Raw genomic sequence first — 12,592 nt, forward strand, 5'->3', positions numbered from 1 at the left:
TTTCGGTAGTGTGGTCTCCAAAACTGAACACAGTACTCCAAGTGAGGCCTCACCATGGCTCTGTACAATGGCATCATAACTTCAGGTCTCCTGCTGACGAAACCTCTGCGGATACACCCCATCATTTGTTTTGCCCTGGAGGAAGCCTTCTCCACTTGATTGGCAACCTTCATGTCCTCACTAATGATCGCCCCTAGGTTGCGTTCCGCCGTGGTCCTAACCAAGGTCTCACCATTTAGTACATAAGTTCTACGCGGGTTTCTCTTACCCAGATGTATTATCTTGCATTTTTTAGCATTGAAGCCTAGCTGCCAAGTAGTTGACCATTGTTCCAGCAACAGTAGGTCGTGTGTCATATTATCAGGTAATAAGCTTTTGCCTACTATGTTGCAAAGTTTGGCGTCGTCGGCGAACAGTGATACCCTTCCTCTAAGTCCTTGCGTCATATCTCTTATGAATAAGTTAAATAGAATCGGGCCCAGGACCGAGCCCTGCGGCACTCCACTGATCACGTCCGATGCTTCGGATGGGGTACCGTTCACCACCACCTTCTGAAGTCTACCACTCAGCCAATCCCCAACCCATGTAGTTAGAGTGTCTCCTAATCCTATCGATTTCAGCTTGTTCAGTAATCTTCGATGAGGGACGCTATCAAATGCTTTACTGAAGTCCAAATATACCACGTCCAGTGACTCTCCAGCATCCAGTTGTCTAGTAACCCAGTCAAAAAAGCTAATCAGATTAGATTGGCAGGATCTGCCCTGGGTGAACCCGTGTTGGTGTGGATCACGCAGTTTTTCTTCGTCTAGGATTGTGTCAAGATTCTGTTTGATCAGTGTTTCCATGAGTTTACACACTATAGACGTGAGACTCACTGGTCTGTAGTTTGCTGTCTCTGTCCTGCAGCCCTTTTTGTTGAGTGGGATTACGTTGGCGGTTTTCCAGTCCAAGGGGACCCTTCCTGTGCTTAGGGAAAGATTGAAAAGAACAGATAATGGTTCTGCCAGGACTTCCCTTAACTCCCTGAGCATTCTGGGGTGTAGGTTATCCGGTCCCATGGCTTTGTTTACCTTGAGTCTTGATAGTTCGTCATAGACGCTACTGGGCGTAAATTCAAAATCTTGAAACGGGTCTTTCTGGTTATCTCCTGTCTGCAGCTGTGGACCAGCTCCCGGCGCTTCGCGGGTGAACACTGAACAGAAGTATTTGTTTAGTAGTTCTGCCTTCTCAGAATCTGATTCCGCAAAGTTACCGTCCGATTGCTTCAGGCGTACTATCCCATCTTTGTTTCTTTTCCTGTCACTAATATAGCTGAAGAAAGATTTATCCCCTTTCTTAATTTTCCGTGCTAGCTCTTCCTCCATTCGGAGTTTGGCTTCTCTGACTGCTGTTTTGACAGCTTTAGATCTGTCTAGATAGTCCTCTTTCGCCCCATCTCTGCCTAAATGTTTGTAGGTGATAAATGCGTCTTTTTTCTGTTTAACTAGGTCTGAAATTTCTTTACTGAACCATTGGGGTCTTTTGTTTGTCCTGCGTTTACTTACTGTCTTTATGTATCGGTCTGTTGCTTCGTGTAGGATGGACTTCAGAGACGACCACATATCCTCCACATTGTCAGATATTGCTTGTTTATGTAGCTCCTGATGGACAAAATCTCCCATGGGGTTGAAGTCTGTGCCTCTAAAGTTGAGAACCCTTGTTGCTGTGTTTGTCTTAGGGAAACCTTTCTTGAGGTTGAGCCATACCATATTATGGTCGCTGGAGGCCAGTGTGTCTCCTACTGAGACTTCCTTGACGCTATCTCCGTTGGTGAGAACTAGGTCTAGTAACGCCTGGTCCCTGGTGGGCTCCAATACCAATTGCTTGAGACGTGCACCCTTTATGGAGGTTAATATTCTTTTGCTGCTACCCGTAGTCGCGGAGAGTGTGTTCCAATCTGCATCTGGCATGTTGAAGTCTCCTAGCATTACTGTGTCCCTGCGCAGTGTGTTGTTCTCTATGTCCTCGATTAATTCCATGTCTTTGTCCTCCTGTTGCCTGGGAGTCTATATATCACCCCAAGGTATAGGCATTTTTCATTCCCTCTGGCCATGTTCACCCAGAGGGATTCCCCGGTGTATCTAACATCTGTGATTCTGGTGGTTTTGATGCTTTCCTTAGTGTATAGCGCTACTCCTCCTCCCAATTTACCCTCTCGGTCACAACGAAGTAGGTTGTACCCTGGTATAACCATATCCCACCCATGCGATTCCGTGAACCAGGTTTCGGATATCGCTATCACGTCAAGATCGGCGTTTGTTATCTCAGTCTCTAATGCTAGAATTTTATTGCCCAAGCTGTATGCATTAACATACATAGCCCTCCATATCTGTGAAGAGATTCCTTTACGAGCTAGTGTGGCTCCTAAATTATCAGTGATATTTCTCCCTGAATTATTGTGGATATCATTGGTACTTATCTTAGACTTGGTAGTGTGAGTGCGACTTGCCTCCTCAGGGTGGTTTCTTACTGCTCTAGGATATAAGTATGTACCCTCCCCCAACTTACCTAGTTTAAAGCCCTATGGAGTAGGCGGGCCAATCGATGTCCAAATACGTTTCTACCTCTTCTGGTTAGGTGGAGTCCGTCTGGTCCTTGTAGTCCCTGGAGCATCTTGCCGTGGTTTAGGAATCCAAAGTTCATTTCTATGCACCATTCTCAGAGCCATTCGTTAGTCCGTTGAATACGCTCTTCTCTAGCTCTGCCTTTGTTTCTTACTGGAAGAATTGATGAAAAGACCACCTGTGCTCCTATCTGCTTCAACTTATTTCCCAGCGCTCCAAAATCTCTGGGGATGTTCTCTGTGGCATTCCTAGCAGTGTCATTTGTGCCTACATGGATGAGAAACATGGGAAAATGATCATTAGGTTTTAGAATTTTGTCTAGGCTAGTGGTAATATCCTGGATCCTGGCTCCAGGGAGACAGCAGACCTCTCTTGACTGCAAATTAGGCCTGCAAATTGGTCCCTCGGTGCCCCTTAGCATGGAGTCACCAATGACTACCACTCTTCGTTCCTTCTGAGGGGGCTGGTCTGCGTGCTCTGGATTTGACGTTGTGAGCTGGGTATCCTCATGAGTCCCTTCTGCTATTTCCTCGGTGGTTCCATCCTGTAAGATCTGAAATCTATTTCTGAGAGTTAGCTGTGGTATTGATGAACGGCTATCCTGTTGAAGAGAAAGAGAAAAAGAAGAAGAAGAAGAGAGTGAGAATGAGGTGGGTTTACTTCGCTTGCCCGTAGAGGATGTTACTAGTTGCCAGGGGCCAGCATTTCCAATCATCTCCTTTACTCCAATCGTTGTGTTTAGTGCTGTAGGTTTGGGCGTGTCGAGGGTGGACCTGTCATGGGTTCTCTCTGTGATGTGTGACAGTTCCAGGATGGCGTCGTCGATGAAGGCCTCGTCATCCCTGATGCTCCTCAGGCGCTTTACCTCCTCCCTGAGGCTCAGTAGTTCCTGCAAGATATCCTCGCCTAAGTTTCCTAGCTCCTCTGTCTGCGTAGAGACTGTAGTGCACTTTGGGAGGGGGGGGAAGGTCTCGGTCTGAACTGAGACCTCTGCCCTCTGATCCATGTCGCCCTCTGCCTTTTGTGTACAGACCTTGACCATCCCCTGGGTCCCTCCGGATGCTGGAGTGTCGATCTTGATAGTAGCTTTGGTACTCCGTGTCCTCCCTGCCATTTCCAAGTTAGAGGGATTTATTTCTGTAAAGAGAAAGGTTTAGATGTCAGAGAGTATGCAAGTTAGAGAGATTTATTTCTGTATAGAGAAAGGTTGAGATGTCAGAGAGTATGCAAGGAGAAAGAGGAAGATAGAGATACTAGAGAGTTTGTGAGTGTGTTTGATTGTATATGAGAATGAAAAGTTTAGATTAGGCCTTGTACAAGGCCCTTCTCAAGGCTCTTCGCAAAGGCGCTCATCCGTTGGCTCGTCCCCTTTTATGGGGGGAGTTTGGCTGGTGACGTCAGGGGTGGGCGGAGTTAGCTCTCGCCTCTTCCCCCTGCTAGCACCGCCTTCTCTGCTCCTCTCTCTGCTTCTTCCTGCTAGCACACTCTCCGCTCACTGTTCTGCCATGTGCTCAGGACTCTTCCACCATGTGCTCAGGACTAGGCCTTGCACTGTGGACTCTCTGCTGTTGGCTCGTCCCCTTTTATGGGGGAGTTTGGCTGGTGACGTCAGGGGTGGGCGGAGTTAGCTCTCGCCTCTTCCCCTGCTAGCACCGCCTTCTCTGCTCCTCTCTCTGCTTCTTCCTGCTAGCACACTCTCCGCTCACTGTTCTGCCATGTGCTCAGGACTCTTCCACCATGTGCTCACGACTAGGCACAGCTCCTACAGTCTCCCTTCGGCTGGCCTTGCACTGTCTGGATTTTACCAATGATAAAATATGATGATCAAAGGATAGCTTTTGAGCTGAGGTATCAGAAATGAGTCACGAGAGAGACAGAAGTGTTATTGTTTATTGGGGCCAGGGAAGGAATGGGACGTTCACCTGCAATCCAACAGGTGGTGGTTTAGGAAAGATGAAACAAAAGACGGTCGCAGAGGCATGAAAAAACTTTTTGTAGTGCTAAGTTTAGCCTAGTGAGGTCAGGAGAGAATAGGTTAGATCCAAAAAGACTATCATCACTATAGAAGTCGGCATGGATCCCCTTGCTTTGTCTTGGAATGCTTTTCTACAGTACATTTGGAAAAAACCAGCTCCTTCCTCTTACACTTCTTCCAAGCTGTTCTTCTCCTTTTCTCTTTTCTCCTATCACCCAACAGTTGCATGTCCCATCGATGGTCTTCCAGTACTTTGTACCTCTGCACTCTTTTAATTGTGCTGCTTGTGTGCAGGCAAAAACGTGTACATTTTTTGTTTTATCCTGAAGTTTTCCCACATTTTGCTTTGTTTTACAAATTCATTTCAGTCAGTGCATGTTAAATCAATTTAGTGTGCATTAAAATTTTTAAGATGCACTAATAAACAAAATCCACACTAATCAATACCCATTTGTACTGTCCATCCCCCTTCATGTTGGTTTTACCCTCCTCGTGTCACTGCTCTCATTCTCTGGCTTCCCCTTTCTAATCTTACCCCTCAGCGCCTCTTCCTCCTCATGCAACTGGATTCACTCCCCCAAATTACCGTTCTCTCGCTCTGCCACTGGTTGCAGTGTCAGTCTTGTCCCCCCACTCTATGTTGCCAGTCACGTTCTTGCCTCTGTCGTTGACTCTTCCCTTTGCATTGATGTTCTTATTCTGCTGGTCTTACTGTCTAGCTCTCCCTTCCACATGCTGCTGACCCTACCCTCTGAACCCTCCTTCCTTCTGTCACGGATCTTGCGCTCCTGGCCCGACTCCCCAGGCCCCTTAGCCACCAACAATCCCCTCACTTTCCAGGCCATCCATTGCATTGCTGCTTTCATTTTTTGCATGTTTTGCTGTTGCTTTCTGCTACTCAAGTTCTGATGTCCCGGCTGTCACCTGTCCTTATAAATCATATTTATGATCTGGAGCTCCACAGTCCAGTGATTGCTTTGATTTCCCCCTCCCTCCCACCCACCCCCGAAATGCTTTTTTTAAGTACAGGGCTCTGAATTAGTTGCACTGTTTGCAGTTGTTGGAAGGAATGCTGGAAGCTATAGCAGTCTCGAGATTGGACGTCTATAGGGAGGGGGGTATAAAGTAGGTGCTGACACTTACATTTAGACACATGTATATGTGCACAAATACACACACATTTGCTAAATTTGTGCCTTTGTGCTATTCTGTAAAATGCTCATAGCTTTGCATAGTGTATTTGCAAAGAGCAGAGCCTGGGCAGCACACAAACGTATGTACATACCTTATAGAATATATAAATCATGCACATATCTTTAATAATTAGGCATCTGCAGTTACAACAGGACAGGGGCTGACATAGCAGCCTGCATATACACCCATAAGAACATAAGAACAGCCTTACTGGGTCAGGCCAATGGTCGCTCAAGCCTGTTCTCACGGTGGCCAATCCAGGTCACTAGTACCTGACCAAAACCCAAGGAGTAGCAACATTCCATTATCTCAGAGGAAGCAAGATTTTGGAACCTCAAATAGTAACAACATTTCATGCAGAATCCCCAAATAGTAGCAAGATTCTAGAATCCTAAAGAGTAATACCAGTCCTTGTTACCGATCCAAGGCAAGCAGTGGCTTCCCCCATGTCTTTCTCAATAACAGACTATGGACTTTTCCTCCAGGAATTTGTTCAAAACTTTCTTAAGTTAGGCTAGTGGTAGAAGGGTAGCCTAATGGTTAGTGCAGTGGCCTGAGAGCCAGGTTCAATTCCCACTGCAGCATCTTAGAAAGGCAATAACATAAGTCATAAGAAACGCCTTCGCAGGATCAGACCTAGGTCCATCTAGTCCGGCGATCCGCACATGCGGAAGCCCAGTTAGGTGCTCCTTATTGGAGACCCGGATTTCCCGTATCCCCCGATGTGATTTGCAAGAAGGTGTGCATCCAACTTGCGCTTGAAACCCAGAACAGTAGTCTCTGCCACAACCTCCTCTGGGAGAGTATTCTAAGCACCCACCACTCGTTGTGTGAAACAGAACTTCCTGACATTTGTCCTGAACCTGCTGCCACTCAGTTTCAGGCTATGACCTCTTGTCCGTGTCACATCTGAAAATGTCAGTAATGCTGTTTCCTGGTCAATTTTATCAAATAAAAACACTTTATTTGTATACCGCAACACCTTCCAGTTCTATGCTGTTCACAATTCAAAGAAACTGAACAAACTCAGGGAAGTACAGATCTTATTCTATAAAAAATCAAATAAGTAAGTTTGGAAAATTATAACATTATATTCAATCTGTATAGTAGACCCTAACATCAAATACAATCTGTATTGTTCAGTCTAATGTTTCTGTATGGGACCCATGTGTATGTGAAGCTTGTAAGAGCAAAGTTTCTTGAATATCAGATGTTTGAAACACCTTTGATATTACAAGAGTGCCATCTACTGGATGCCAATTTCAACTCCTGAGGCAGGCTCTTTAAAGCTGAACACAGACCGTGTCGGGTCTAATATACAGATTGGATTTGATGTTATAATTTTCCATACAGAATGTTCATTGTTTCATTGTGTTAGAATAAAACCTCGATTATTTTATCTCTGGTTGATGTGTAATGTTCCATTCCCACTTTTTTATTGTGAGTTTTTTTCGTGGGGTTGTTTTCCTTGTTTTTTGGCACCTAAGTCAAACCATGCCTCAAATCCGCTCCAAACCATGCCTACTTTCTCTTAGGCGTCTACCAAACAATTAATTTTAAAATTGTTTATTAGCGCCAATTGAGCTAATTAAGAAATTTAAGTTAGGCACCTAGATCGACTAGGCACCTAACTTCAGGCCATTTCACTTCAGTGCTGCCCGATGGAGGCAAAAAAAATTTCGATTCGATTCAGCCTATTGAATTGGTTTTTCAATTCGATTTTCCTGCCCAATTGGGTGTTTGTTGTTTTTTTTTGTTTGTTTTGTTTGTTTTTTTCAAATATCCTTGTGGGTTTATTTTATAGCCTTTTCACCCCCTTTGCCTTCTCCTAACCACACTGGTGCTGTGGTGTAAACAAAATAAACAAAAAATACTTGCTGAAATACATACGCTGAAAGATTAGAGAAACTGGGGCTCTTTTCCATGGAAAAGCGGAGACTTAGAGGGGACATGAGAGACTTACAAGATCATGAAGAGCATAGAGAAAGTGGAGAGGGACAGATTCTTCAAACTTTCAGAAACTACAAGAACTAGAAGGCATACAGAAAAATTAAGAGGGGACAGATTCAGAACCAATGCTAGGAAGTTCTTCACCCAAAGGGTGGTGGATGCCTGGAATGCGCTTCCAGAGGGTGTGATAGGACAGGGTATGGTATCAGGGTTCAAGAATGGATTGGATGAATTCCTGAAGAAAAAAGGGATAGAAGGGTATAGATAGAGATCACTATATAGGTCCTGGACCTGATGGGCCACCGCATGAGTGGACTGCTGGGCAAGATGGACCCCTGGTCTGATCCAGCAGAGGCACTGCTTATGTTCTTATGTACTTTTCCTCTCTCTGTTAAATCCTAGCTCACATTTGCGGTCTAATACCAGCTCTGGCAGGATACACATTTCAAATCTGACATATTGTAATCACAAAACAGAAAATAAAATTATTTTTTCTACCTTTTTGTTGTCTGGTCATTATTCAAATTTTGTTGGTCCCAGGCTCTGGTTGTTTTCTGATAACTTGCTTGCCAGGGTCACCTTTTTTCTTCTTTCTCCGTGCTAACCATCCATCTGTCTTCTCTGTCCTCCCCTTCCGTTTCCCTTCCCCGAAGGTCTGGCATCTTTCCTTTTTTTCGTCTCCATCCACAGATCCACCTTTTCTCAACTACCCTTTTATCCAGCATCTCTCCCTCCTTCCCCCACCACCCCAAGGTCCACCATCTCTCCCTTTCTGTTCTTTCCCTCCCTAAATCCCATTGTCCATCATCTCTCTCCCTCTCCTCTATTTTTAGACCCATTATTTCTTCCCCCCAAAGTCCGGCATATGCACGTCTCTTTGAACCCCCCCTTCCCTCCGTGTACTTCTACACCAGGGCCCTCCTCCCCTCTGAAGGCCTGCACCACACCCCTGAAGGCCTTCCTGTCCCCCCCTGAAGGCCTGTGCCACCACCCCTGAAGTTCTGCCTGTCCCCCTTGAAGACCTGTCCCCCCCTTAAAGGCCTGTCCCCCACTCTTGAAGGCCTGCATACACCCCCCCTGAAGGTCTGTCCTACCCCCACCCCGAAGGACTGCGCACCTCGCGGTGGAGGAAACGGCATTGAAGCAGTTTGCAAAGATCGCTAGCACCGCGATCTTCTCTGCAGGCTGCTCCTATTAGGTAAATAGGGGCGCCATAGGGGGAAGCTGGGTGCCATGGGGGAAGCTGGATGCCGGGGGGTGGCCGGACACCAGCACTTCCCGACTGACCCTCCCCCCTCGCCCTCTAAAGCAGGTGCGGCAGCGGCCAGCCAACAAGAGCAGCGCTGCTGCTCCTGCTTTAGGGATCGAGGGGGAAGGTCAGCCGAATCGGGAAGCCGATATTTTGTTGTTGTTGTTTTAAATTGATTCAAATCGTGAATCGGGTAGCACTAGTAAGCAGATTGTAAATATGAAAAATAAATAAATAATTTTCAGTTTGGAGCTGGATATATTTGATGCTCAGCTCTGGCTAAAAGTTCATCTTTTTGCGTTTAGGGAAATTTGGCACAAAGGGCTTCTTTTGTTTGGGGTTTGTTTGTTGTTTTTTTTTTTACTGTGGGCCAGTGAGGGAAATGCTCCAACACTCATAGGAATTGAATGAGCGTTGGAGCATTTACCTTACCAGCCTGCGGTAAAAAGCTCTACCATGCTTTGATAAAAACAGCCCAAAGTTTATAAGTCCATGTAATTGGTGAAATCTGTACGATTTCTAATTTCAAAACATATATTAATAAAACAGTGTGCCTGATTTTGAAAAGGTGGTGCAAAATAGTATGGGGGTAATAATCAAAAAAGAAAAACGTCTAAAAAGTGTCCTAAATGGCTACTTGGACGATCAAAAAGCCTGATCGTCCAAGTACCCATAACCAAAGCTGGTTTTTAGACGTATCTAAAACCAACTTAGGCCTTTCCCCTGCCTCTAAACGCACAGAGAGAAAAGAGGTGTGTTTAGAGGAGGGGAAAGGGCGGGAAGTGGGCGGGAGGTGGGCCGACCTACACCTAGCCGTACAACAGGTATAACCAATACAGTTTAGTCGGCACTTAGACCTTTTTCACTTAGACGAAATAAAACCAGGTCTAAGTGCCGAAAAACGGGCCGCTGAACTGATGGCCGTTGGCGCCATCAGTTCAGCGGCCCGGCAACCTAACCATCGCGGCAGGAGAGATGCCTCATCTCCCCTACCGCGATGCCATCACTCTTCTACCCGAACTGCCACGACCTGCGGCAGTTCGGGTAGAGGAGTGATGGCATTGCAGTAGGGGAGATGAGGCATCTTTCTTGCCGCGATGCATCACTCCCCCCCACACACATCAGGGCAAGAGGGAGCTCAAGCCCTCTTGCCCCAGCCAACCGCGGCACCCCCGACACGATTGGGGCAAGAGGGAGCCCAAGCCCTCTTGCCCTGCCAACTCCCCAACAATATCGGGCCAGGAGGGAGCACCTCCTGGGGGGATTCTGTAACCGGTGTTGTTTTTGACAGGCACCGGTTACAGAATCCAGCTTTTAGGCGAAGGACTGGCTCCTCCTTCGCCTAAAAGCCCTTCTGTTGGACGTTTGTGGCCTAGGCGTGTTTTTATTTCATTATGGCTAAAAAGTGTAGACGTGCTGTGGGGGTACTTGTAGACGTAGTGGAGATTGGGTGTTTAGGCAGAGGAAGGCCATAATCAAAACATGGATGTTTGTTTTGGTTATGGACACTTTCCCTGCTTCTGGGTTGAACCTTTAGGGACTTAGGCCAAAAGGGGACTTAGACGCTTTTTTTGATTATGCCCCTCTATGTGTTGTTTTAGGAAGGTAGGCAACTATTTACATTTGAAACAAATTAGACATTGCTGTCAGGTATGTTTCAAGTTTATTTAAAATTTTTTATATTGCCCGATCAAGCCCCCTAGGCGGTGTACAAAAACGCTAAAACAATGTGCTAAATAAAATACGTTTTAAACAAAAACAAACCAGGAGTAGTAACAATTTTTAAAGACTTTGACAAACGGGAACAAAAAGGAAGGAAGGGTTAGAACTACAATTGATATAGAGAAAGAGAACATGCAAGGGGAAGAATAACAAAAGGTATAAGTATTTGTGTCTTGTTTTTCTATAGATATTGACTTACAATGTCATCTCTCTGAGATGTCTAAGAAATTCACAAAGGAAGAGATGCTGAATTTTATTCGACATAAGGGCTTCAAGGAAGCCGAGATACAAGCAATTCTTAACAACAATCAAAATCAAGAAGAGGAGCAGAAGTTCAAATTACTAGAGAGGTGGTATCAGAGCCATGGAAAGAAAGGAGCCTGCCGTACCCTGATTGGCGATTTGAAAAAATTAAGATTAAATGTTCTTGCCGATGATATCATGGGAACTGTATCTATTTCCAATGGTAAAGAGAATGTGAATTCTTCTAGTACGTCACTTGAAGACAGAAATGAAAGGGGGCTCCAGAGCATGGAAGAAGGACTTTGAAGAAATGCGCAATACAGAAGCAGGAGATACAAAATAGAAATTCTAATCATGCATTTTAAGGTAGTATGAAAGGATGGGCTACTTTGGAAATGCTAATTTGTTGTTTTGCATTCTAGTTCCCATAGTTTGACTTTCTTCAGTGGTGTTCAAAAATTGGGTATGTTTTACTGGCTTTGTTTCAGTCAGAAGGCTAAGGAAGAACAATCATCTCTAACTAAAGCCTTAGATACTGTTCAAAAAAAGTAATGCTCTACTGGAGGATTCTAAAGAGGACATCTCTGTTGCCAAAGGTGTTATCAGCTAGCTGATGTTTACAGAGTAGACAGAAACTCAGTTTAATTAATACCTCTTCCTGTAATGTGACGCTACATGGCTTCTTAGTTATAAAAACTGCCCTGAAGCCAGTGGATTTCTAGGGCATGGCAGTGGTGCTCTACCTTTGAGTGACTTTGGTAAATAGGAGCTGAATAAGCCAGAAGGGTCTGCTTACAGTTTGAAAACAAGACCTTCAACTCCATCCTGAGGGCTGAATTTGTCAACGGGGCCTCTAAAGGACTGCTGAGATGCCAGTAATGCATTTCCAACACTTTAAGGGCTGGGGATTATGCTGTAACAACCTAGAGGAGATTGGTGAAGCGTATCACAAAAACACACCCGCGATCTGTCCCAAACCATGTCCACTAGATGTCTAAATGTCGTAGAATTACATGTGAGGATGGGGGATTTCTGTGTTCACTGAATCTTTCAAAGTGTCGAAATTCAGAAAACAGGCCTTCGATGTCATAGCAGCAGAGAAACTCTGTACATTAACTTATTTCGCCCACTACTTTTGAGGAATTCAGAAAACATCTAAAAACTCAACTGTTCCTAAAGTATCTAGACAACTGACCCACCCATCTTCTTTCTCCTCCATAGTGATTCCTCTGTCCTATTAATCTATTTCTCCTCAACAATGCATTTCCGGTCCTATTATTAACTCTCCTCTTCCCCCCTCTTAAATTCAATCAATTTGTACCTCGCTTAATCTATTGTAAACCGCATAGAACTAACGGTATTGCGGTATATAAACTGTTATAATTATTATTACTACATTTTATAGACTCTTCCCCCTACCAAGAGCAGAGAGCTACTATTGGCTGTTTTGATAGATTCAGAGTTGTTGGGGGTGGGGGGGTTTTCCAGCCTGAGAAACAGTGTAGAGAAAAAAACAGAAAGCAGGTGGAATGAGAAGGGGGAAGTGAGCAGTTTGGAGCAGGAGGAAACAGCCTGTTTCTTTCTGGTTAATAGTTTGGTGGAAGCTGGCAGAAAATTTCTCTAAGCAACTAGCTAGCTCTATACATATAGCTCTAG

General features: G+C 45.1%; 1 protein-coding gene across 3 annotated transcripts in view; it reads left to right on the forward strand.

Annotated features, from left to right (window-relative positions):
- The window catches only part of FAS (Fas cell surface death receptor), a 40,467-nt gene extending 28,271 nt beyond the window's left edge, over nucleotides 1-12,196 (forward strand). For all 3 annotated transcript variants that reach the window (XM_033943664.1, XM_033943665.1, XM_033943666.1), the window contains exon 9: nucleotides 10,881-12,196. In XM_033943664.1, coding sequence (XP_033799555.1) covers nucleotides 10,881-11,242 — 362 coding nt within the window. In that variant the 3' untranslated portion in view covers nucleotides 11,243-12,196. The remainder of the gene's footprint in view (nucleotides 1-10,880) is intronic.
- Nucleotides 12,197-12,592: the final 396 nt, after the last annotated feature.

Source organism: Geotrypetes seraphini, chromosome 4, assembly GCF_902459505.1.
Source record: "Geotrypetes seraphini chromosome 4, aGeoSer1.1, whole genome shotgun sequence".
NCBI lineage: Eukaryota > Metazoa > Chordata > Amphibia > Gymnophiona > Dermophiidae > Geotrypetes > Geotrypetes seraphini.